This window comes from Melospiza melodia, chromosome 3 (genome assembly GCF_035770615.1).
Source record: "Melospiza melodia melodia isolate bMelMel2 chromosome 3, bMelMel2.pri, whole genome shotgun sequence".
NCBI classification, from domain to species: Eukaryota; Metazoa; Chordata; class Aves; order Passeriformes; family Passerellidae; genus Melospiza; species Melospiza melodia.
This window is the reverse complement of record NC_086196.1, coordinates 111,446,447-111,471,919: the sequence shown is the minus strand read 5'-3', so window position 1 is coordinate 111,471,919 and position 25,473 is coordinate 111,446,447. Positions and strand designations below refer to the sequence as shown.

The window sequence follows — 25,473 nt, the reverse complement described above, 5'->3', positions numbered from 1 at the left end:
CAGCGCGCCGGGGCCGGGCCCGGGCGGGGCGGGGAACCCAGGGAGCCACCCCTGAGGGGGGCCGGGGCCCGGCACCGCGGAAGGGCCTGTCAGGGCCGCGCCGCTCCGGCGGGGGGGCGCCCGCGGACCCGGGCGGGGCCACGCCGCACTACAAGTCCCAGGGAGCGGCGGGAGCTCCTGTCGGAGCGGGGCTGTCGGCGCTCCTTGTACGGGCACAGGTACGGGGCTGGGGCCGGGGCCGCAGGGGCGGGGGGAGCCGGCGGGGCCATGCCGGGGCTGGGGGAGGCTGAGGCCGGCGGGCCCCGCCGAGCCCCTCCGTGAGGGCCGGGGGCGCGGGGCCGCCGCCCTGCCCGGGTGCTCTCGGCCGGGCCCGCGGGTGGGGGCGCGGGGCGCACGGAGGGGCTCGGGCGGGGAGCGGCGGGCAACGGTGCTGGAGCGTGTCCGGAGCTGGGCAGAGGAGCTGCTGAAGGGTGCAGAGAGGGAGTCCTGTGAGGAGCGGCTGAGAGAGCTGAGGGTGCTCAGCCCGGAGGAAAGGCAGCTCAGGGGAGACCCTGTCACTCTCTACAGCTGCCCGAAAGGAGGTTGTCACCAGCTGGCGGCCGGCCTCTTCTCCCAGGTAACAACTAACAGGCTGGTCAAGAGAAATAGCTTCAAACTGCACCAGGGAAGGCTTAGATTGGATATTAGGAAAAACTCCTTCACGAGAAGGGTAGTATGGCGTTGGAACAGGCTGCCCAGGAAAATGGTCGAATCACCATCCCTAGAAGTATTAAAAATGTGGCACTTTTAGGACATGTGTTAGTGGTGGGCCTGGCAGCGTTGGGTTAATGGCTGGGATCTGTAATCTTGGTGGTGTTCTCCATCCTTAAAGCATTCTGTGACCACACACATCTCTATCCTCCCAGACAGGTCTGTGTTAGGGATGCTGCCCTTCTGCCCTGGCATGACCTCTGCTGTGCCTTCCCTCTCCAGCCCGTGGGCTCATGTTGTTTCAGACCCTTTATTCTCTCACCCAGTCGTGGCTGGTGTGGGGCTGCATGCCAGTTCCATGTGCCAGGCAGAGGGAAGGGAAGGCTGGCACCTGTGAGCACCACCCTGCCCGGGGATCAGTGTCAGTGCAGCAGAGAGGCTGAGGAACAAACTGATGTAGCCCTGTGTAAAGCTGTCAGCTCGGCTTTCCTGAGCCTGCTTCCCAAGCCAAGGGCTGCCCTTGGCCTGGCACAAACATCTTGACAGGCTGAGCCAAATTCCTGATGGGGAACTCAAGCACTGTCTCCAAAGCTTAGGCACACTCCGTAGAGAAGCTGGGGTTTGGGAAGCAAGGTGAAGAATAGAAGCCAGCTGAGTAGGTGCAGAATCCAAATACTAAGCAAAAGTAAGTGAGCAAAGTATTTGGTGAAAAACAAGGAGATGGTGAGGCTGGCTGTGGGGATAGCACTGGGATAAATTTGTGCCTGAGCAGTGTGGCCTGTGGTTCCCATGGCTAACATGAGCTTCCAGAGCAGGCTCAGTGCACGAGCTCAAGGGCTGTTCTAGCACCATCTAATTTACTGGGGCTGGAATTGCATTGTGAGTGTCTGAGCTGATGAATGTGCAAGCTTGCAGTTTCACACTGCCTTAGCACAAATGCTCCAAGCATTAGATAAATGTCAAGCACAAGTGAAGAAAGCGGGTTGTTCTCATGTTATCTCTAACAGTATGTTGGATGTGCTTGAAATAGAACAGTCTATATGGACTGCTGTGAACTGGCTGGGCTATTTTAAGGGTTACTAAACCTTGTGGCTGGTGTCTTTTGGGAGACAGGACTGAGGCAGCCACACGGTAGGATTTGCTCTCTGGGGCAGCTTTGCAGGGTAGGCTGCTCTTCTTGGGGTGCTGCTGTGATTCTGAGGGTGGCAGAATGAGTCCTTGACAATCCAGGCTGCTGGGTTTGTCCCCCTTGCTTTGGGAATTGGGTGCAGCAAGGCTGATCTGAGCAGGTTTTAGGAATGGCTCTAGGCTTCCTTCTGTGTGCATAGAGGAGTGAGAGAGCCCAGGGAGCTCCCTTTGAGCAAAGTGGATCCAAGGATATATGGGTTTGCTTTAAGATCATCACCTGGCTGCTGTACTTGGAGATGCTCAGTAGCTTTCTATCTTGAATTAATTATTTTCATACCTAATTGTAGGGTTTGGAAATACTAAGCCTAAAGCCAGTAGAACAAACAAGTGAAAAATCTGACTAAAACCTGTTTTGGTTTTTTTTGTTGTTGTTCTGGGGATTTTTTTCTAGCTGTGCCACAGTGCTCAAGTCAGCACAACAGTTTTGGAGGATGTGCTAGTGAGAGGTTATTGAGTGATATTTGTGTTGATCTCAGGTGTCCATGTGCTGTGTTGTTAGGCTCTTGTTAGGTGTAAGCTGGGGCAGTTGGGATGAAGGTTCTTGCAGGCATTAAGTGCATCTTGAGGCAGCAGCACAAGCAGAGATATGGGAGTGCTTTCTGTAGGTGCTGTGTTGGAAGAATGCAGAGCTGAATTAAATCTGATTGTTCCCTGGCTTAGCGGTGAAATGCTCCAGGTGCTTTGTGGCAGAGGAACAGCACACTGCTGTTGTCACTTAATTTCCAGCATCACCAACATCATGTGAAGCATGTCCTGATTTTTGGATATGCTCTTATTCCATAATGACAGGACATACCAGGGGTTTCAGCATTTTTCTGCATCCTCTGTGCTTTACTGTATTTCTGGCTAGATCATGGCAGACCAGGGAAAAGGGGAGTTGTGAAGATTACATGGTTGGAAGTAAGAGATCTGTTCATTTTTGGAGATGAAAGTGAGGATTTAATGTGAGTCAGTGGAAGCAAGGATGGCTTGAACAGAAGCTGTGATTCTGTGTGCCTCATCCTGCAGTGCCCTCCCAGTTCTCTAATACAATTTGCCTCTGTCTTATCAATATTTTTGTGTTTTACAGCCTACATCACTCTTGTTGGTGTCCTAAATGAGAAACCACAGAATGTACTTTGCATAATCTAATATTGTACAATTGGGGGAAATTGTTAGTAAATTGTTTCTTATCAATTTTGCTTTTTCCCCTCTCTCCTTGGCTGTGTCCTCTGTGATCTGTAAAGAAATCTAAGCTATAGCTTAATGTCAAGTGCTGCACTTCTACTAAGAAATCCTCATAGGAATGGGACTGAAAAGTGGTTTATTTATGTCCTCATTTATGTCATAAAAATTAGCATTGGAAATCAAACTTGAATGGAATTCAAGAGTATCCATAGTTGTAGGACAGAAAATATAGTTTTTTTCTCAAAATATGTGTCTAACTCTTATTTGCAGATAGTGCACAGAGGGAGCTCAGAGGAGGAAAATGCTTTGAGACGGAAGATTGGTCTAAAGAAATTATTGTAAATAAGGCAGGCAAGGAGAATCTGGAGCTGGGCATAGACAGCGTGGGGTGAAACAGGGGAGGCATCCTCAGGAGACAGGGCTGTGCAGGGAGGAGGGGAAGCCAGGCCTGTGTGGGGCTGAAAAGGGGCACACAAATCGTGGTGATGGCAGGAAGATGTGGTAGTTCCAGGGTAGGGTTGTGGCCAGTGGCAGAAGAGGAAGATGAGAGTTTGCACGGGTGCTTTTGTTACAGGGTACAGAAGAGCTCTTGGGTTTGGAAAATCCCTGCCAGCTTGTTAAAACCTGTGTTTCCCCATGACCTGTAAAGATTACTTCACACTTCTGGTCATTCTGTCCTGGTGAAGTGTTCAGATGAGTGTTTGCTTTTCTTGGCTCTGAGGAGGGGCAGCAGGAGGCTGTGCTGGCAGAGCTCTGTGTTTGCTCTAAAGGGGTATCCCTGCACAGAGCCAAGGCAGAGCACAGCCAACTTCCATCCCATTGCCCTCTCCACCACTCCAGACCTGCCAGTCACCTGGGGAAAACCTTTCCCAGTAATTGTAGGAAACAGCATTCCAACATTGTTGCTTCAACCTCAGCATCTTTCTCGTAGTGCCTGGAGCTTCTCAGTGGACCAGATTTAACCTTTTGGGGTGAGCTGCCTTCTGGTGGGAATGGCAGAACTGCTGGGGCAGGGTAGCCAGCTCCTGTGGCAGTGACAGGACCAGCATCCTTGCACCTGGCTCAAGGGAAGCTCCCAAGGATGAGGAAGTGTTCCCAGCTTTTCTGATAAAAAAGGCAGGGGCCGTGGTACAGTGCAGAGAACTTGGAAATAAGATTCATCCTCTTGGTCCTCCTGGATTGGGCTCAGTCTGAAAGGTGTTGAAAATATTGATGGTGGTGATAAAGACCAGTTGAGCTCCTTGAGGAGAATTTTACAGAATCACTTAAACAAGAAGAGATTATGAGGGAAACATTGGTTAGATTTTTCAGGAATAACTTGTGACTGAGGCAGGAAACAGATTTAGATATGTGAAGCCTTCAAATTAGCTTGGAAGGTGCCTTTGGTGGGTTCCATGGAAACTCATCTGTTCTGTAGCTTTGCAGAAGACTTATGCAAGAGTGCTGCCTGGCTTAAAAAAAAAAAAAAAAAAAAGATGCTTAAGGAAAAAATGCTGTTAGATCTGAAATTGAAGCATGGCCTGTGGAAGACAGGGGCTGTTCTGGGCCCTTCTGGAGCACCCCTGCTGGAGCAAAGCTTGCTGCAGCTCTCTGGGTTCCTGACTGCAGTTTAGGTTAGGGTGGTTGCTGCAGGAACAGGGAGGTTTGCAGGAGAGACTCCTGTTGCAATAAGGCTGCAGGATGGTCTCTGTTTGGGCTTTGCATGTGTTCTGTCACATTCATGTACAGAGCATGAAAACAACTGAAAAAATAAATAACTTTTAAAATAAGCTACTCAAATTTTAATGACATTTGAGAGTTCTGGAATGAGGTGAGTGGTTACTGAATGGTTTTGAGCTGCCTGTGGAGTCAGTGGATGAAGCTGGAAGCCTAAGCTCAGCTTCATGCCAGGAGCTCCCTGTTGGTGGCATCTCTTATTCTTCTGCAGGAAGGATAAAATGTGAGTGTGAGGGTGTGCTGGGCCCTGGGGTGGCCAGGCTGCTGATGGGCCTCGTGGTGAGCAGTGATTCCACTTGACTGAGGGGCTGGGGGTGGCCAGATGGAGCAGAGCAGCACAGCACTGCCCCTCTTGCTGCCCTCCAGCCAATTCAGAAACCTCAAACATGAGGGAAGTCCTCCTTGCCAAAATTCACTACTTTCCAAAATGAAATGGGGCAGAGCGTAGGAATTTTGTGTAGGAATTTAGTCCTTGTTCAAAGGCATCCCCAAATTTCTTTGGATTCTGCAAAGGCTGAAACTGATTGTGAGACAGGAACATGCTAACTGAACCTTTCAATAACCTAGAAACAAGAAATAAAATAAGACAATTTTATTTGTGCTGTCTGAAACACTGACATCTCTTCTAATGGCTGTTTTCAGTTAGGAGAAAACTGTTAAAAATCAAACTGAGCTGCTGTTTCAGAAGCACCTGGGCAGGACTCCCCTCTTTGTTCTTAGATCCAGAGGAGAATCTCTGCAAGAATCAGCTGTGGTCACTTCTTAAGATATGACCTAAGCCATCTGTTTGAGGAATGAAGGATATCAGTTGCTTAACAAGATGTGATGCTACAGAATTTTCTTAGTTATGCTTGGGTTTGCTATGGGAGGAAAAGACCTTTTCTGAGCATTACCAAAGTGCTTTCTACCTAGATTAGGGGTTTTCTGCTCTCTTGTGTTAATTAGCTTGAACCCTAGTGCTCAAATCAATGAGTCCAAATGCTAATGTTGTCACCCACCCCTATAACAGTGTGAAAAATGCCAATCACTTGTTTTTAAATTTTTAAAAGTTTAATAGTAATAAAATGGTTATAAAAAATAGTAATACAATTAGAGTAATAACAATTTGGACAGTTTGAATTAGGACAATATGAGACAATACAGAAAAGAGTTATGGACATCTGGGTACCTTTTTCTGGGCAGCTAAAGCCCGAAAAAGGACCCACGTTAACAGTGGATTAACCCTTAAAAGCAGCAGCCTGTTGCATATTCATACACCTCATCCATAATGCATAAATTCCATTCAAACACAGGATTCTGTCTGGTCAGTGTCAGCTTCTTCCTCTTAATCCTGACAGCGCCTTTGAGGCGGGAAGAAGTTCGTTTCTTCTGATAAGAGGGCAATAAATTCTTTTTCTCTGAAAGATTTGGGTGTCCTGTGGCTGCTATCTTGCTGCAAGTCCTTTTCTTAAAGAAAATATCCTACATAGCATAGTTTATATTTTAACATTTTTTATAACCTAAAACTATATTTACCACACTACTTAAGAGAATTAATACAGCATAACTTTCTAACACAACACGTATAATATTCGTTTTAATATTTGTGAAAAGCCAGTCATAAAATACATGCATTTTTCACAAAGGGAAGTTGTTTGCTTTAGGTAGGGGTGGTTCTTTGGAGTTATTTTGTTGGGTGTTTTGTTTTTAATCTTTTCCTCTGCTGTTTCTCAGACCTGATCCAAAGAGCAAGCTCTTCCCTCTGGGTTTGTTCTTTTCACCTTCACCGCTGGCTCTCGCTGTGTGTTTTCATCCATGCACACAAATGGCTCTGACATGACCGTGACGTGTGCGTGCCCAGGCCGAAAGTGTTTGGCTGGGGCTGCCTGTGCAGCCACCCTGAGGGGTTTTGTGTGCAAGGGCACCTCTGCTTGCTCCTCTGAGCCCAAGAGGAACATTCCCAGCTGGGAGGCAGGTGAATGAGCGCACACTGAGGTAACCTTTGCAGCAGGCATTCAGGGAAGGGTGGATGTTGTTATTTTGGCCTTGTGTGTGTGTTGCAGCCCTTGCAGCGGCCTCGGAAGCATGCGGCTGTGGCACTGGGGGCCCTGAAGAGCGCCTGGCTGGCAGAGGAATGCTCCGCTGGGCAGTGCACTTGGAAGGGGGCCCACGCAGGGTGAACCACGCGGCCGTGGCTGTGGGCCACAAGGTCTATTCCTTCGGCGGCTACTGCTCGGGAGAGGACTATGAGACCCTGCGGCAGATCGACGTGCACGTGTTCAACGCAGGTAAACCTGTCCTTGTACAGGAGGCCCTGTAAAATCTATGTGCTGTATAAGTGGCCTTGCCCCAGTCCTAGTTATTCTAAATGAGCTACAGCTGTGAAGTCCTTAGTTGGGCAGCAGCTGTGGCTTGTGAAGGCAACTAGGATAAAAACGGGGTGGGTTAAGAGCTTTGGAGGAGCCCTGATGGAGCCACAAGGAACAACACTGCTGAGAAGAGCTGCGTGTGAGAAAACCAGCCAGAAGGTACAGACTCTAGAAATGTAATAGCAACAATATGATTACAACATGTCCTCGTGGGCACAAAGGGCTTGGCTTGCTGGGCTCACTTAGTGCTTTTCTCACCTGCTGGTGCCTGGTATGTTATACCCTGTAACATGCTGTCTGACTCTTATATTTCCAGAAAATGTTATCAGAGTAGGTAGGAGCCTCTTTCTTAGTGCAGCCTTGCATTTTCAGCTTGAGGGGCTCTAGTTCATGTGACTGCTAGGATAAGGACTCACTGAAATAGTCACATAGCTAATGGTTTGGTTTGACCTTGTTCTCTGCAAACTCAAAGTCAGCCAGGTGCAAAGAGGTGATACAGAGCTAGCTCAGGTCCTCCCTCATGGCAGCATGTCCCTGTTCAGCTGCCCATGGTGTGGAAGGAGCACGGTGTGAGACAGTGCACTCACTAAAGATTCCAGGTGTAGACATCTGAGCTGTTTCCCTGTGGGGGCAGCTGACAACTGGAGTCAGTAGGGGCATGTGGCTAGGAGGGAGGGAGGCCTTCCCTTTTTGGTAACAGCTATCGTGCAGATTCACAGCATAGCTTAGAAAAGCATCTGCAACTGGAGCCATTTGTGTAGGGTAACCAGTACCTGTCATGAGGCTGAGTTGGAGCCATGGTTGTGCTGGCACAGGCTGTATTTCTTGATTGAGTGCTCCTTGAACTAAAGAGGTTACTGAGCTGGTCCCTTAAGCATTTCCCTGTAATTAGGCAGGTGATTAAAAAACAGCACAGATGCTTGGGTGGCTCCTGTTAAACAGGGCCGAGAACAGAGAACCAGTGACCGGTTTTGGAGACTGGACAGCGTGCTGAATGCTCTGTGAGCACCCACCCACATGTAGACAAACCGAGCTTGTCTGTAAAATGCAGTGAATTCACTCCTTTAAGACTGATGTGCAACAGGGATAAAAGCATTGGTTACAGAGGGCTGCCAAGGTGACCTGCTCTCAGGGTAGAGGGGGTGTAGCTCAGGATCCTGTGAACAGTGACATTCACCTCTGTCCAGAGGGACTGGGCTTTTATACTCAACACAGCTGAATGTTGTAGAACGTGCCAAGGAGAGCAGCAATCTTCTGGGGAAGCATAATGACTGTGCCCAAAGGAATGCTCTTGTGTTGTCTTTGCCTCTTACCACTCCCAAGTATTAAAGTGTCAGAATGCTGCAGTCACCACATGGGAAGTGACAGTGGCTTCCCAAGCCTTTGCTCAGCTAGCACTGTCAGGTGGCAGTGCTAAAGCCAAGATACCAGATTTTGAATGAGTTTTCCAAAGATGAAAACTATGTTTTAGGTAGGAAGCATCCAGTCTAGCTTGACTTTAGCATTGCATGTGCTTCCTCAGTGCCCTTTCTGCCTGTGGGGTAGATGCCCACCTTTTGAGATGCCTGACTTTTCCCTTTCCCTATGTTAGTATTTCAGAGGAGCTGCAGACTGTTTTCTGCTATATTTTGTATCAGCTCTGTGTAGAAAACAAACCTGGAGGCTGTATGTGGTGGAAGGAGGGTGACTGGTGCTGTTATGTAACACTTGCTGTGGCTCTTGCACTGTCATTAAACCCTGTAATACCTGTTGACTGTTCTGGCTGCTGCTGGACATGACACACAGGAAGAGGAACCTGTAATCCCAAGGAACTCCTATTAGTAATGCAAGGCTAGCAGGGAAAACTTAAATACAGATGGGGTAAAGGAGGCAGACAGCCACCTCATCTGTAGCTTGAAAACCAAAACAAAAGCAAACAAACCCAGTTCCTACCAAACTGCTGGGTTACTTTACTTAAACTGTGCTTCTGCAAGTCCGGGTGATGCCTTCAGGTGTTCCCTTGCATTTTACTGCAGTGAGTTATTCCTGTGCTGCCCATTCTTCCAGCTTTGAGTCTCTTCAGCAATCTCACTGGCCTGAAGTAGTGTCTGTATTCATGGTCCCCTCTGTACTTCTTCATTTTTCTTTCCCTATTTGTTTGTGTGTGTGCTGTATCTTTCACTCACAGTCTAGGATGAGCCAGAGTGGAAACCTTCTCAATGAATTGTTGTAGAACAGAGCCTGGTTTTGTCTTCTGTATTTCTTAACTAGCTGCTACTCGAGGTCAGACACAGCTTTGTCTTGTTTACTCACCTGCTTCTGCCCCTTGTCACGGGGTAAAAAGCAACACACAGGATAGGTTATGACCTGTCAGCAATGGGCTCAAACTTGTGTTTCTAGTGTCTCTACGCTGGATCAAGCTGCCTCCAGTGTGGACAAACAGCCGAGACCACGTGAGGGAGGTGCCCTACATGAGGTATGGGCACTCGGCCGTGCTCATCGACGACACCGTCTACATCTGGGGCGGCCGCAACGACACCGAGGGAGCCTGCAACGTGCTCTATGCCTTTGATGTCAGTAAGTTCCAGCTTCTCACTGCTCCTTGGCACAGCTGGTCTTGATCACACCTCCTCTCTGCTCCCCAACTTGTTTTCTTGTCCCTCAGTGACAGTCTGGAGGAAATGGTGTCACTGTGTTTGAGCAGTTTTGGAAGTGGAGTATGGTGGGCATTGTGCTTACAAGCCTTTGGGCAGAGATTGCTGATCTTTTCTAACAGTGAAAATGGTTTTAATTTTTCTATCAGCTTTGTGTGCTCTCTCTGATAGTAGCTAGAATTGAAGTGTTCTCTCTCTGTGATATAGTATTCCTTAATTGTGGCTCTTGATGATTGTGGTTCCTCTTCAGTGTGGTTCTTCTTTCTGAAGGTGTGAAGGAGAGTGAGGAACAAAACACAGGAGTAGTCCAGGACAGGATGGCAAAATCAGGGGAGACATGAGTCAAGTTAGATAAACCTGAAAAATAAACTCCTTGAGCCTTTTAGTTGGCTTCTCCATAGCACTGCTGGAGCACCTCTGGAGAAAAGGCACCATCAGGAATTGCATGGACACAAGTGTCAGGAAAGAAAAGGAGTGTATCTGAATTCTGGATGCAGTCCATCTAAATACTGACCAGTAACTATCTTACAGAGCTTGCAAGGAAACTGCTTGCTCTGGTGCTTGGTCCATGGATCTCTTCTTTATCAGGGAGAATCTTACAGCTTATGGCACAGGGTTTCCCCCTTCCTTCCCCTGACACATGCAGCTGAGAAGCCACCAGTAAAGCTCTGCCTATGTGGAGGCTTTGTAGTGGGACCTGCCCAGTCTCCCTGGCAGCTCCAGTGCTTTAGCATTAAGGGAAAATTAACAGAAAGTCCTGCTCCAAACCCTCTGCAGCTGTCTGTACACACAGGCCTGCCATTCCTGGAAAGTGTGGCTGGCAGTCACAGTGCCATGTCTGCAGTGTAAGTTCCACTGTAGGAGTCACATCAGGCTAAATAAAGTCCTGTCTGAGTGCAGTTTTGTCCCTGCCGTGTTGAGCAGATCCCAAATTGAGGTTTTTTCCATGCTGCAATTGGGTGAGCTTTTGCTGATACAATGTGACTGAGTTTGGAAGCAGCCCCAGGGAGAGAAGGAACTCGATAGCCCTGGGATGTCACACTAGAGGCTCCCCAGGGATTCTGCTGACCTTGCAAGACCCTTTGTGTGGTGCCAGCTGGAGCATAGGTGGACACTTGTGTCCACAGGCCAAGTTCAGGGAAATCATCCTCGTGCTTTGGCTCCACAACTCTCTGAAATAAGCACTGTTCTTGGCAGCCAAGGACTGTTAGGGAGGGTGGGGAATGTCTCCTGCAGCCTCAGGGCTTATCTGTGCCTCTGGGAGCTCTTGGGGCAGGTGCCTGTTAGCAATTGGCACCCAGTCCTGGCCTGGCTCTGTGCTGCCCTGGCATGGAGAGCAGCTCTGCCTGGATTTAAGTCATCTTCTAAATCAAGCCAGCCCCTGGAGTGTGCAGGCTGAGGGGCTGAATGTGTTTGGTGCAGGCTCACAGGGAGCATTGTGAAGGGTGGAAAGTGAGCAAGAGGAAAGGAAGAGTGAGGAAAGTGAGAGACTGTAACAGGTGGAGCAGATAAGACAGGGAGAGCTGCACTGCAGAGGTGGAGATCTGCACAGCAGCTAACATGGAGAACTTGTGATTAAGTGATTTGTATCTGGGTTTGAGAGCTGTTTTCCCTCAGTCATGCTCAGTTACTGAGCATCTCCACGCCTTGAGGTCAATTGTGCCACTTAGCATTATTGCTTCATTGTAATAGAAAGTGTGAGTGCAGAGTTGATAAGTGACTCACGAGTACACTCTGCAAGAGATTCTGTAAAAGTAACATTGTTCAAGCCCTGCTGTACTACTCACACTTCAAATGTGAGCTCTTTGTCAGGTCTGGCACTCAGTGGCCATGCCAAGAGGCTGAGGATTCTGTCACTGTGTCCCTCTGTGGGGGCTCAGGCAGGTAGCCTTGCCCAAAAAAGCTTGCAGCCTCTCTGGCAGGGCATGTGCTTTGTGAGAAAGCAAGAATTATTTTTGCCTTAGAAATTTAAGAACAGCAGTAATAGAACTATCCCACCCCAAGTCCTACTGTGTTTTCTCAGCATTGCCTCTTGTTTTGTTTCAGACACACACAAGTGGTTCACACCAAAGGTCTCTGGAATGGTCCCAGGGGCAAGAGATGGGCACTCAGCCTGTGTCCTGGCAAAGAGCATGTTTATCTTTGGAGGCTATGAACAGCTGGTGAGTGATCTCTGTAACTGTTAATTGGTGAGCCCTTGGGAAAGAGGGTGTTGATACCCAGGACACTGATAGAGGCAGGACACGGGGGTGTGTTTGTATTCCAAGTCACTGTCATTTTGTAACTTAGCAAAGTTATGGCATTAGTACCCAGGTTATGCTAATTATTTTAGGAGAAGATGGTTGGAAAATCAAGTCCAAAAAAGTCTTAAATTCTTTTTGAATTTCACAAAGCATATTTACCACAAAGAGGTAAAAATTTAATTTTTTTCTGGCTCATTTCTCAGCCAAATGTAGATACATAAATACACAACATTTTTAATAAGTATATATTGATCTACATTTATTTTAATTTGGCTCAGAAGTGAGCCAGAAAAATCACTTTCTGCAGTGTTGCTGTGAGGTTTTATCCTAGTCTGGTGTATGTCCCCTGCAGTCTCCACCTCCTCTGACATCTTGCTGATCCCTTTCAGCAAACATTTGGTTACCTTCCCATTAGGAATACCCTGAGCCAAAGTTCATCCTGCAATAGCTGTCAGTGTACCTAATGCTCTTTTTAGCAAATCCTCATGATGTAATCTTAAAAAGTGGGTAAATAAAAATTATCACAAGATTTCAGAACAGATGTGCAAAGTCACGTCTGTTTGTTTGGAAGAAAGTTTGAGCTCTGTTACAGAAATTTCTGAGTTATTCCTTCTTTTCTGAGGGTGATAGGCCAAATCCATATTGATTACAGCAGCAGGAGGGGTTCAGATGTCTTTTTTTTAACCAAGACCAAATAAACCTCTGGCTGTCTTGCTGCTCTCTACCTTGCCTGGAGGAGCAGGAGTCCACATTGTTTGTGTGAATGCAGTCTCCTCCAGGCAGCCAGCTGCAGATGGGTTTTGTGGGGCCTCAGAACCTGGAGTGTATTTGCTCCTGGATGTAATCTTGGCTTCTGCATCTCGTTAGGCAGCCTTAGCAGAGCCACTCTGACTGTCCTGCTAATGCCTCTTTTACCTGCTGCTACATGGAGAGGAGGCAGGCTCCTGCCATGAATGTACTGTGTGCAGGACAGCCTTTGGGGGAGGAACTGAGCACCAAATAAATGGGAAAGCTGCAGGAAGAGACAGAACACCTTTGGGAAGAAACAGGCTTTGCTTTCCTCTAGTTAAGTGATAAGTGCTGCCTGAGCAAGCACCTTGTTCTTTAGGAAGCAGTGAATCCAAAGGGATGCTCCAGCTCTGCAGGGCAGCATCCTTCTGGGGCTGGATGTGACCAGGCTTCTCAGTCCCTTTGTGACCAAGCTGTTCATGTGTCTTCCAGGCTGACTGCTTTTCAAATGATATCCATAAATTGGACACCACAAACATGACGTGGACCTTAATCTCTGCCAAGGTCAGTGTCTGTTTTTCCCTCTGGTTTGTGGAGGAAGTTTTGCATCTACCATTCTCTGGGGTAGCTGCCCACACTTGTCTCACAGCTTCTGGCTGATGTGGCTGGGCTCTACAGGATGGGAAGTTCTCCAGGAGAAGGCAGCCACCTAACTTCCCTATCAAGATGTGTTATTTCCCTGGCTGATCTGCACTCTTTCTTTTGTTTTTATTTTCTATTCTGTCCCTCAGGGTACTCCAGCTCGCTGGAGAGACTTTCATTCAGCTACCATCATTGGAACAAAGATGTACGTGTTTGGGGGCAGAGCTGATCGCTTTGGGCCCTTTCACTCTAACAACGAGATCTACTGTAACAGAATCAAAGTGTTTGATACAGAAACCAACTCCTGGCTGGACTCCCCTCACACCCCCGTGCTCCCTGAGGGCAGGAGGAGCCATTCAGCCTGTGAGTGGGGGTCTGCTGAGGGTGGAGGGAAGTTTCTGCCTGCCTTAGGAGGGGTGTTTGCTCTGCTGGGTGGGGCTGTGGGTTAGAAAGGGTTGCACAAAGCCCAGTTTCTGTGGAAAGCTGCTGCCCACCAAAAAGCCTTGCACTCTCCACTGCACATGAAGATGATGTAAGGAGAGGTGGGCAGCCAGCACCACGTTGGTTTGTGTTTGGTGTTGGGTCAGGGACATGCTGGGTGCCCTCTGATGTCTGTGCTTACTCCCTACAGTCAGCTACAATGGGGAGCTCTATGTATTTGGTGGCTACAATGCACGCCTGAACAGACACTTCCATGACCTCTGGAAATTCAATCCAGGTATTTATGGTTTTAACTTGCTGCAGTGATAGTGCTCAGAGGAACATACTGTCCAAGGAGTGCTGCTTGGGGGGGAATGGCTCTTGGCTCTTCTGACAGCAAATCACTCCTGTGTCTGTTCCTCCTCGGGATGTTTCCAGATCTCAGTTATAAAATAGAAAATGAGGTATTGCTAAAAGACATATTTCATTGGAAAAACTTTGTCTTGTTCTCAAATGTGCAAAAGTACTGACAGAAGAGAAGATATGGGAAAGAAATAGGTTTTAGGGAACAGAGAGACTATAGCTGGAGAAACCATTCAACCTGAGCTGCAGAAGGGGGGTTCTTCAGCTGGTACCCTGAATACCACTCAGCTGTGAGCCAGTTTGGGGGTCCTCAGGCACGTTTGACTGTCTAGATTAATTTGTTTGCTAATTGCTTTCTAGTAAAGTTACCTGAGAGCAGCCAACCAGCTGCTCCCCAAGCTGACTGTGAGCTGGCAGAGCTCCTGCAGGTTTCAGTCCTGTGCTTTGTCGCCCCCAAGCATCCTTGGTGCAGAGAGCAGCAAGAACAAAGGCTGCTGTCTCCACCTGGCCCAGTTCTCCACGCCCTCCTCCCGCAGCCGAGCTGTCCCAGCGGCTGAGGCACCTCTGCCCGGGTGCTCTGCGATCGCAGCCTGCCAGCAGATGGAGCTGGTTCCTGGATCTTCCTCATCCAAATCCCGACCGCAGCAGGCTCTGGGGAAGGGCGGCTGCCTGTCTGTCCCTGCAGCTCTGCCCAGTACAGCTCCCTGTGATGCTGGACCCGCTGCCATGGCAGTCTGTGGGTCCTGGTGCTCAGGCTTTGCAAGTGAAAGGCCTTGACGGGGCCCTGAGCAACCTGGTGTAGTGCAAGGTGTCCCTGCCCATGGCAGGGAGTTGGGACAAGATGGTCTTTAAGGTCCCTTCCAACCTAAACCATTCTATGATATGACCTGCAAGTCCTGTCTCAGCAGGCAGAGCTCCAGGACTGTGACTGGCATCTAAGTGGCACTTCATGGAAGTGCATGATTGGCCATTAATGAGGAGGTCAGGGGGGAGGCTGGATATTGGCTAGCTGGTGTCTGTGGGGTACTGAGCCTCTGCTTTTCCTGTGATCTGTTTAAATTCATGACCTGCTTATAGCTGGTCTTTGCCAGGCTCTTGTGACAAGTTTTCTCTCTTTTCCTTCTGTTAGTTTCTCTTTCCTGGAGGAAGATTGAGCCCAAGGGGAAGGGGCCGTGTCCCCGGCGCCGGCAGTGCTGCTGCAGAGTGGGGGACAGAATCATCCTCTTTGGAGGTACCAGGTGAGCTGTGTGAGGTGGCTCCTCCAGAGGCTTTGCCAGTCCCTTCAGCACAGTGTCCCTTCACACTCAGACCCATCAGCTGGACTTCAAAGGCACGTGGCAAGTGTCAGCCTATCTGACAAGTGTAGGTAATCATGGACATCAGGGTCCCCTGAAGAAAGGCCGTGGAAGAGATTGAAGTGTCATGTAAGCTTGTAAAGCATCTGGTGACAACCATCTTGTACATGTAGAGACAGAAGGGTGTAACAGGCTGCTCAGGAGGGGCTGTGCAGTGCTCAAGCTTTCTGGTAAAGAGGTTGTGGGGATAAGAGAAGAGATCCTGCTGTCAGAAGGGCATGTATCTCAGTCTGTTGTGCCAGAGCAGACCTCAAACTGACTTATCTTCACCTACATGCTGCCCTGCTTCTCCCACCAGAGCTTCTTTCTTCCACTGGCAAGTGTGGGTTCTGCTGCCAGGCTGCAGTGGGATGTCAGCTCAGCTGGGAGCTGTTTGAGGAGCCTACACATGTGACAAGACAATGTTGCCTTCTGCCAGTGTTCCTTAGCAACATTCCCATTCACAACAGGGACCTGGTGTTATGGATTTAGCTGTCAAACACTGGAAGTGATACTGTCAGGGTGCAGGGCAGCTGGATGTGGCCAAGAGCCTTAACAGCTGCTAAAAGAAAGGAAGTGGCCTATCACCAGGACACACTCTATGCTGTCTGGAGTGACAAATTGCAGCTCTGGAGCACAGTCCTGCTTGCCAGTATCTACCTTGCAGAGACATCTTAAATGTTTTCAGCTCTCCACATGGTTGGGAAAGCTTTGGGGCTCTCTCTGGGTTCTTGACAGTAGCTTTTTGGGGATGCTTCTGAAGCAGACTTGGGGCACAGAACCAAGGGTGACCTGACCATACCAGTGTGTGATGGGGTGAAGGGGGAGTGTGCTTAGCTGTAGGATGTCCATGTGACTTTGAGGGAGTGCTTAGTGCAGGTGAGGTATGCAGAGGTGCTGAGTTTATCCAGTCTCCTCAAAAGATACTGGTTGCTGCTCAGTACAGCAGAAGGGAGGGCTTGGCAGGGCTTTAGGGGAGTTTTGGGGGTCCCAGATGCTGTGCTGTGTAGATTTGTGTTGCAGCAGCAGCTGAACTTTGATGTTAAACCCTGGCACTCCTGGGAAATGCTAGCAAACCACAACAAAATTGACACCAGCTTTTTGGAGTTTGGTTCACCCTTGCCAGGTAATGCAGCAGTGCCTTGTCTTCTCCATGAACCACTTCAGAATTCAGCTTGTTTCTTAGGTCAGGCTCAACCCCAGTACAGGCACATTCATCAGCACTAGTGTGGGCTGGGAAGATGTGCTGGCAGCCAGGAATGCAGCCTGCTTGAGCTGGAGGGAGGGTCTTGGGGAAGTGGGAGGTGGGGGTGGGCCGTGCTGTCTTCCTGTAACAGTTATCAGGTGTATTCTGGAGCTGCCTGGAGAGATAAGAAGTTTTCCAGGAAGTCGTTGTAATGGAGAACTCCCATGGGTCTGCCTGCTGACCTGTGCTCCCCGGGCTGGCCAGGGGGAGGGGTGGGGCTGTCCTGCAGGGATCCTCAGAGGATGAGCCGGCAGGCTCAGCTTTCTAGGGAACAGCTCTGGGGGATGGGCAGCAAAGCCCCTTTGTGTCTGCCTTTCCAGGATTCACACTTCCTGCTGAAGAGGCGCTTCTGCAGGCTGCTTGCTCCTAGGGCATCCAAAAGCTTTGTTTCTTTGGTAGTCCTGGCCAGAGCTTGGTGGTTTTGCCCCACTGTGGCCAGGAACAATCCTTCACTTGTGTCCCATTTAAGGGACCAAGAAGCTTGGTGTTCCCATTAGCTGTGTCACAGTTGTGGCCCTGGTCTGGTTTCTTCCCAAACCCACCAGCAATTCAGTGTGCAGAGACCATCCACAAGGAAGAAGTGGGGGGAGAAGGAATGCTATAAAACAGTTTAGCTGAAGAGCTGCTGATCCAGATTTGGCTTGAGACTGTGTTTTCCCTGACAGGGCTTAGGAATCCTGGCTCTGGTGAGGGAGTAGGGGCTGTCACTGAGTCACTGCAGCGTGAGTTGTTTTGCAGCTGCAATGAGCAGTTTTGCTGGGCTCTGGCTGGCAAAGGTGTGCCCTGCATGCTGCTGTGCTGCCTGGGAGTTGCAGGGGGTTGCCTGGTCTTGAACTCCAGGCTCACCCTGCTGCTTTCCTTTTGGTGATTAAAGGCACAGACATGGTGCCTGCTGGCTTTCCTTTGATAGATAAGGGATGGCCTGGGGTTTCCTGTGACGTGGATGTGAGATTAGATTGTGGTGTGGTGAGCACACGAGGTGGAGTTAAAGGGGCTCCTGCCTGTATCCGGGCGGATGGGTCCCATCAGCAACAGGTCTGTGCCAGCACTGAGCTGTGCTCTCAGCTTGGCCTGAGGTTGTGGGGACCTGGGGGAGCAGGTACTGCCTCATGTCCCGTGAGTGTGAAGCTTGGTGGGGAAACAAGAGACACTGGGGCAAGGAGTCACTGCATGAGGTCAGTCCCAGCTAAAAGGTGAGGGCACACTAAGTTGTTTTGTCACAGACCAAAGCAGGACTTAAAACATTTTTCCTTTCTTTCTTTTAAATTCTCCAAACAACCATCAGCCAAGGGAGTATTTTCCCCTGTTTCAGCACAGGCTGATTTGTCTGTGCAAGGAGATGTAGTGTCCAGTCTCTCAGGTGCTTTGGTTGTTCCATCAAGACCACTGTGGCAGGAAACCATAGGTGAGGCTGGCTGTTCCCTAGAAATGCCTGATGCTGTAGTTCCTCATCAGCATTCCTGGACCAACATCAAATGGGAGTATCAGCAAATTGGGATTGGTTTAAAATGACTGCTGCATTGCTCAGTGCTCAGCTACAATCTTCTGAAATGCCATCCCCATTTTGGCACAACCACTCCAGCTGTGGCTGGAGTCCAAAGTGATTCCTCAGTCATACTGAGAAATGTCTGTGCTTGCCCTGCCATGCAGATGTTTAGATGTTTTCTAGCTGCTTTCTCTACACTCCTCACACAGCATCTGAGGGGCCAAGCTGCAATAAGTGCAGTAGATCTTAAATACATGAGAACAGGAGTGATGGACAGGTGAGGTGAGGGGGAGGCTCATGGCGGAATCATCATGGTCATCCATGAAAAGGAGGCAGGTCTCCCATGCCCTGCAGAGGAAATAGTGTGGGTTTGTGCTCCCTGGCTCCTGTGCAGCTCTGCCTCCTCTGCAAGGAGCTGAGAAAGTGATGACTTTGAGTGCTCCTTGGGACTTCAGAGGGCCAGGAGGGATCACAGGGCCCCTGCCTGGGACAGGGATGCCACGGACATTCCTGGGCTTCCTCAGCCCTTGGTGAGCTGGTGCATAAGAATTTTGGCACTGACTGACACACTGTGCTTGGTTTCTGCAGCCCATCTCCAGAGGAGGGAATGGGTGATGAATTTGACCTGATGGATCACTCGGATCTCTACATCCTCGACTTCAGTACGTGAGCACTTCCTGCCCAGCTTGTACCTCTTACCACAAGGTGCCCTGTGAGCAGGCCCTGCTGTGAAGCACCTCACTGTGCTCTCTGTGGCTGCAGGTGCCATGTCCTGGAGCCAGACAGCTGTGTCTGACCAGTGTGCTTGGCTCAAGGCAGAGCAGCCAGAGCTGCAGCCATGCTTTGTGCACTCCTGCATGCAAGGCCTCTTGTGGGAGCACCCCAGCCTGTCCCTGGTGTCACTCTGTCTTGTCCCTCAGACAAGGCTCTGCCCTGTTTCCTGTGGCACTGACTGCATGATGCTGGGGCCTCCATGGTGTCCAGTCAAAGGCTGCTGTAGCTAAACTGCTCTCTTTTCCCAGGCCCCAGTCTGAAGACGCTGTGTAAGCTAGCAGTGATTCAGTACAGCCTGGACCAGTCCTGCCTTCCCCACGACATCAGGTATTGTGTGCCTTGCTGGGACCTCACCCTGGGGTGCTCCAGCCCTGCGTGAGGGCTGCCCAAGGCTCTGGACACCTTTGTGGGCTGGGCTGGAGACTGTAGCTGAGGCTGGCATGAAACAAAGCTGCTCTAGCCCTGGGCACTGTGTTTGTGCTTTCTCTGAGTGTGTATCCTCTTGGTGTGTTACAGATGGGAGCTCTCAGCCATGACAACCAACAGCACCATCAGCCGCCCCATTGTCTCCAACCAGGGCTGAAGAGAACTCGTCCTTCCACCACCCTGCCCTCACCCCTCCACATGCTGACCTCTTGCTCCACTGCCTGCATGAATTTTTAGCCCTTTCAAGCAAGGAATGTGTGAGCTCGGTTTGTCTTGCCCTAGCTAGGCCTCCCTCTGCCCTTGTCATGCTTCGGGCAGCACAAAGGGGCAGGCAGAGCTGGCCACTGAGGGAAAAACTGTCTGGCCCCAGCAGCACAGCTGTGACCCCTCTCCTCACTGGTGGTTCTAGAGCTTCCTTTCCCTTTGCCTGTGGAACTGCAGCTGTGCTGTCCGGTGTGCAGCCACTTTCCAAGGGCCTGAATTAACTCTTACCACCAGCCACGGCCCTGGGGTTGATGTCAGGGTCCACCTGAACTGTTCCTGCATTGCCTGAAGAGAGCAGGAACCTCCACACCTGCTCCTGCCAGCACTGACAGCTTCCTGGCACTGAAGGGCAGGCCCCAGCTCCAAGCTGAGCACAGTGTGGGGGCCTGGGCCCAGCTGGACACTGCCCAGCTCCCGTTGTAAAACAGCAACTGGGGGAAGTTTTATAAATGGTGAGGCAGACGTGGTTTCTGTGTGTCCTAGCAGATGAACTGGGGGAGAAAAAGGCTTGAGAGGGGAGAGACTGAACCAGGTGCTTTTCCCTGCAGCTGCAGGCCAGTGGTGGCTTGTGGAGCTGCAGGCAGTGGCTGATGTGAGCCACAGCCCTGCCTGGGGTGGGCAAGGGAAGCTGGGCCCCCTCCAGCAGCACTGCTGTGGGGTACCTGCCTCCTGCCCAGAGTTGTGCTGTCCTGCAAGAGGACAGAAGGAAAATGGTGTCTGTCTCCTTTGGCTGCACTGCCTCAGGTAAGTGGGTGCTCTGGAGCTTCCTGCTTCATGGCTGGAGGTGGAGGGATGCCTGGGACAGCCTTCCTGGCTGGCACAGAGTGCTGTGCTCAAACCCTTTCTCACCAACATGAGGTATCTGATGTGAAGAGGAGCTCCAGTGGCAACTGCAGTGGGGCAATTGCAGAGAAAGCTAAGGAAGCACTCAGGGCGTGTCCTGGGATGTAAAGTCACAGGGGCTGCTGAGATGGTGGTGGCTGTATGCCAGGAACATGGGTGGCAGAGGGCCCGGGCTGTCTGCCCTGCCCTGCCCTGAAGGCTGGCACATGGCCAGGGACAAGTGCTCATCCAGCAGCACGAGGTTGCAGAGGTGCCTGGGCTCCTCAGCCTGCAGGAGGTGGCCAATGCCAGCACAGTGGAGCAGTCTGGAGTGGTGTGACAGCAGTCAAACCCCGTGGCAAGAGAACAGAAGGCCCCATAATGGTGACAAGAGCTTGTTCTTCACACACTGGCAGCACCTCCCTGTGAAGGTGATGAGCATCATTGGCCTGGAGGGAAACAGGGTGAGCTGTGACAGCACATCTGGCTGAGGGGGAGCAGCTCCAGCATCCTTTGTGGTCCTTGGCACCTGCAGGTTACCAAGAGGACTTAGGTGAACGTCTCCCATGTGTTGTCCAGCAGCTCTAACTCCCTCCCTCCATCAGCTGCCTCAGCCACAGGCACTCTCTCAAGCTGTGAAATAAATGGTGGAGTTTTTTTGCTGTGCACTAAAGCACCAAGCTGACTCTCCTTGCAGGCTGCCAGGCACTAGGAAATGCCCCCTAACACCCAGAGTCCCTGTGCTGGGCTGTGTGGTGCCGAGCACAGAGGCTCCTCAGTTCTGTCACTGGGAGGAATCTCAGTCTCTGGGGCAGTGAGTGGAGTCAATCACCCCCAGAAAAGCTCAGCACCCCATGCCAGCTGCCTCCAGGAGAGCAAACCTTTGTGGAGGACAGATCTCCTCTGGGAAGGAAAGGGGCTCATCAGGGAGAGGAGTCACTGACACTCCTCTCCTCTTAAAGGTTCAGGGGTGCTGTGGCTGTAACCTGCCTCTGCCAGGAACCTATTGCAGGCCTGGGCATGGCACACTGCTCACCACCTTGGTCCTGGTGTTTCCACCTCTGTTTTCTTTCTTATCAGCTCCTTGTCCCAGCACCCAGGTCAGTCATCAGTGGTACTGGAGAGCAGCTCCCAGTCAGGCAGACTTGACACAGGATGTTCTGCAGGGCTGGCAGGAGCTGGGCAGATGTGTGCCCCACAGGGAGATCCCTGCTGCCTTTGTCACTGCCCCCTCCTGAGCGGCAGGTTTGCTTTAAAGACCCTGGCTTCCTTTTATTACTTCCCCTCTCAAATTTCAACTGCTTGCAAGGGCTATTTTTAGCAGCCTGCCTTCTAAAAATAGCCCCGAGCTGTTTGGAGTTGCGTCACAAGAGGTAATTCTCGCCCCTGAGTGGCTTGGCCTCTGCACCCCAGGAGGCTACAAAAAGAGGCCAGGAGCAGCAGGGTCAGCAGGTTCAGCCACAGCCGCAGGCGAAGGAGGCAGCGGTTCCCTGCCAGCCCCAGGCATCCCAGCCCCGGCAGCATGACCATCTTCTGCAGCCACTGCCACCGGCCACTGCAGGCAGAGATGAGCTGCCTGCCCGCCAGGGCCAAGCAGGCACCCAGCGCCCCGAGGCCCTTCAGGTGAGCTCTCTCCCACCTCCTGCCCTCCCTCAGGGCTGGGATGGCCTCCCAGAACCCCGGGATAGCTGGTGCAGGCTCTGATGGCCCTTGCAAGGTGCTGACACCAGCCTGGGACAGCGGGACTGCCAGCCAGTGCATGGGGAGGAGGTGCAAGAATTTGGAGGGACAGAGGTATTTTAGGTAGTTTAGGGAGGAAAGGCAGATTGTACTGGGCTGGGGTGCACATTCCAGCACTGGATGTACTTTCCATCCTGGTGGGGAGGTTGTCTCACATGGGCTCAAGTCATTGTCCAGCCTGATGCCCAGCAGGAGAGGCACCAGCCATACCAGCAGCATGTGCCCCTGGGTAGGCTGGAGCACCTCTGCCTGTGCCCACAAGGTTTGCTCTCCTAGAGGCAGCAGCTGGCATGGGTGCTGAGCATCTCCACTCCATATCCCCAAGCTGGCAATTCTGCCCACAATGACAGGCAGGGAATGCTGTCCCTTGCCCTCCCTGGACAGGTGTCCCAGATGGTTGGCTTTGCAGGTCAACCAAGAGCGCTTCCAAGGCTCGCCGAGACCAGATCAATGCAGAGCTGCAGGCGCTGCGCTCCCTGCTGCCCATCTCTGCCCAGGAGAAGGAGCGGCTCTCCTACCTGCACACCATGGCCCTGGTGTGCCTCCGCCTGCGGGGGGCTCAGCTCTTCCCTCCAGGTACCCTCAGCACCGCTGTTCTCCACGCTCCCTTGGCTCTGTGTGGGGCACTGCCCCTGCCTCATCCAAGACAACTCTTCACCCTCATCCCCCTGCAGGCTTGGCTCCTCCTACGGGACCCGCCCTTGGCACAGAGCTACTCTCCCTGCTCCCGGGGTTTCTGCTTGTGCTCTCAGCAGACAGCAAGCTGGTCTACATCTCAGAGAACGTGGCTCAGGTCCTGGGCCTCTCTGTGGTAAGGCCTGCTCACTGGGCATTTGCAGTCACCATCCCCGTACCCATCCTGGTGCCTTTAGTGCCTGCACAGCACGCTGCCCCAGCAGACGCTGGGCTGTGGCTGCAGCAGGCTGTGCACCCACGATGGCAGCCAGGGCCCACTGAGACAGGCACAGTCTCTGAGGGCAGCCCTCTGTTTGTCAGGTGGAGCTGCTCGCCCAGGGGGACACGGTCTTTGACATCCTGGATGGGCGAGTGGGAGAGGATGTGCACAAGAAGCTCCTCCTTGCCCGGGAGGAGCCTGGCAGGGGTAAGGGAGGCCTCGGCTGGCATCTCATGGATCTTGCCATCCTGCTCTGGCCCTTGGCTGTGATTTGAGAGCAGGGCCAGCCCTGCTTGGAGCAGTGAGGCAGCTCCTGACCCACTCTGAACGGTGTGTTTCCCTGCAGAAGTCACTTTTGTCAGCGAAATGCGCACATCCAAGGCCTTCCGGCTGCAACATGGGGGCAATCGGGTGGTGGCAGTGTGCGGGCGCTTTGTGGCCCTGCACTGGCCACCCTCCCCCTCCACCACAGCCTTCCTGGCTCTCTGCACACCCCTTGTGCAGTCACCCACAGATGGCGAAGCTGCTTCCCAGGATGACGTGTTCCAGAGCATGCATCTCCTGGACATGACGTTTATTGATGTCACGGAGAGGTGAGGGGGTGCCTGCTCGCACACAGCCCCAGCTGTACATCTTGGGCAGCAAGAATAATTGCCTTCACCCAGCCTGTGTATGGGATGCAGGCTCTGTACAGCACTCAGTCCCCACTCCCCTTGTCTTCCCCAGTGTCACCTACCACCTCGGCTACCACCGGGAGGAGCTGGTCGGTCAGTCGTGGTACAGCCTCCTGCACCCTGAGGACGCTGAGGTGGCAGCTGCCCAGCACAGGGCCCTGGGTGAGTGTCACACCCAGGAACATGTGTGCTGTCCCCTGGCTCCAGGGCCTGGTTATGCCTGAAACGTGGCTATCCAGGACAGCAGCGACAAAGCAAATTCAGCCCTCCCTGTTGTGACTCCCTGCTCCAAAAAGGATGAAGTGGGGAAGTGATTACACGCCCCATACACTGTCTATAAGTAGTTTCCAAGCTGGGGGTGGGCAATCCTGCTTTGCCACGGTATAAAAAGGGACAATCCCACCTGAGCCCCATCTCTGTGTTGCTTCTGTCCTGCTGGGGCCGGCGGCAGAGCCCACCGGGGCAGCCTGCGGGGCTATCCCGGCACCCTGGGGCCGTGCCCTGCTGTGGCTCACGCAGTCCCTTCCCTTGCCCGCAGCGCTGGGCGCCGGGGCCGGGCCGGCAGCGGGGACCGCCGTGCTGCGAGTGCTGCGCAGGGACCGCGCCTGGAGCTGGCTGCGAGTGTGGGCGCGGCGGGACGGCGGCTGCATCACCTGCACCTGCCGCTGCCTCAGGTGAGCGGGGAGTGGGGGCTGCATCACCTGCCGCTGCCTCAGGTGAGCAGGATCCCGGGGGGGGTGGTGGGGCTGCATCACCTGCCGCTGCCTCAGGTGAGTGGGAACTCTGGGGAGGGGCTGTATCACCTGCAGCTGCTGCCTCAGGTGAGCGAGATCCCGGGGAGGGAGTGGGGGCTGCATCACCTGCAGCTGGCGCTCAGCCAGGGTCCCCAGGCTGTCGCTTACCCCGTGTCCCCGCAGGGAGGAGGAGGCGGCCCACCTGCGCTCCCGGCAGCCCCGCGCCGCCGCGCCGCCCGCGGGCCGGGATGTGGCCCGGCTGGCCGAGCAGCTCCGCGCCCTGGCCGACAGCCTCTCGCCGCCCGCTCCGCCCTGCCGCTGGCCCCGTCCCGAGGAAGCCGAGGACGATGCCTCTGTCTGCTTTGGGAACTCTCTGCTGCACCCTCCTGCCCAGTTCCTTCGGTTTCCCTTCGAGCAGAAAATAGGGTGCGACATTCCAAGTGTGCTCCCACAGGTGTGGAGTGCTCAGAGGTGCTGACACCACTTGGTCTGCTGGCTGTACCTGCCCTAATGCAGGCCGCTGTGTGTAACCACATTTCAGCCTGCTGGTCACTTCTGACAGCTGCAGGTGATCCAGCGGGAGGCCATGGCAAACCTTCGTTTAAACTTGGTGCTCGCATTAGAAACTTAGTCCGGCCTGCGATAAACCCGCCATCAGGACGGCTCAGTGCCGCAGCGCAAAGATCTTGCACTTAAAAACACTTACTGACTACTTAGTTGGGTATCGCCAGGGCCTTTGTGTACATAACCCGTTCCTCAGAAAAGAAGGATTTTTTTCTTTAAAAAAAAAAAAAAAAAAAAGGACAATAAACGCCGCTCCCCCACGTGACCGCCTCTGCTCCGCTTCCGGTTCCGCCGGTGCCGCGCGGGCCGTTCCGGGGGCGATGGGGCCGCGCCGTGAGGGACCGGGATGGGGACAAGGACGGGGACGAGCCGCCG

General features: G+C 52.2%; 2 protein-coding genes across 4 annotated transcripts; both read left to right on the top strand.

Annotated features, from left to right (window-relative positions):
* The first annotated feature begins 106 nt into the window (after positions 1 to 106).
* On the top strand, positions 107 to 19,655 carry KLHDC3 (kelch domain containing 3). 3 transcript variants are annotated; one of them, XM_063152636.1, is made up of 11 exons: positions 107 to 218; positions 6,804 to 7,028; positions 9,489 to 9,665; positions 11,789 to 11,904; positions 13,207 to 13,278; positions 13,506 to 13,719; positions 13,988 to 14,074; positions 15,269 to 15,377; positions 18,794 to 18,867; positions 19,228 to 19,306; positions 19,496 to 19,655. In XM_063152636.1, the coding sequence occupies exons 2-11, from the start codon at positions 6,875 to 6,877 to the stop codon at positions 19,560 to 19,562; spliced, it is 1,149 nt and encodes a 382-aa protein (XP_063008706.1). In that variant the 5' UTR covers positions 107 to 218; positions 6,804 to 6,874; the 3' UTR covers positions 19,563 to 19,655. The 3 variants fall into 3 exon arrangements, with proteins under 3 accessions (XP_063008706.1, XP_063008705.1, XP_063008708.1); XM_063152635.1 differs by lacking the exon at positions 107 to 218 and adding an exon at positions 414 to 616; XM_063152638.1 differs by lacking the exon at positions 107 to 218 and adding an exon at positions 1,800 to 1,821.
* Positions 19,656 to 20,287: 632 nt separating this feature from the next.
* Positions 20,288 to 24,214, top strand: LOC134416236 (neuronal PAS domain-containing protein 4-like). Its single transcript, XM_063152640.1, has 6 exons — positions 20,288 to 22,114; positions 22,641 to 22,807; positions 22,906 to 23,042; positions 23,228 to 23,333; positions 23,473 to 23,719; positions 23,853 to 24,214. The coding sequence occupies exons 1-6, from the start codon at positions 22,014 to 22,016 to the stop codon at positions 24,022 to 24,024; spliced, it is 930 nt and encodes a 309-aa protein (XP_063008710.1). The 5' UTR covers positions 20,288 to 22,013; the 3' UTR covers positions 24,025 to 24,214.
* The last annotated feature ends 1,259 nt before the right edge of the window (positions 24,215 to 25,473 follow it).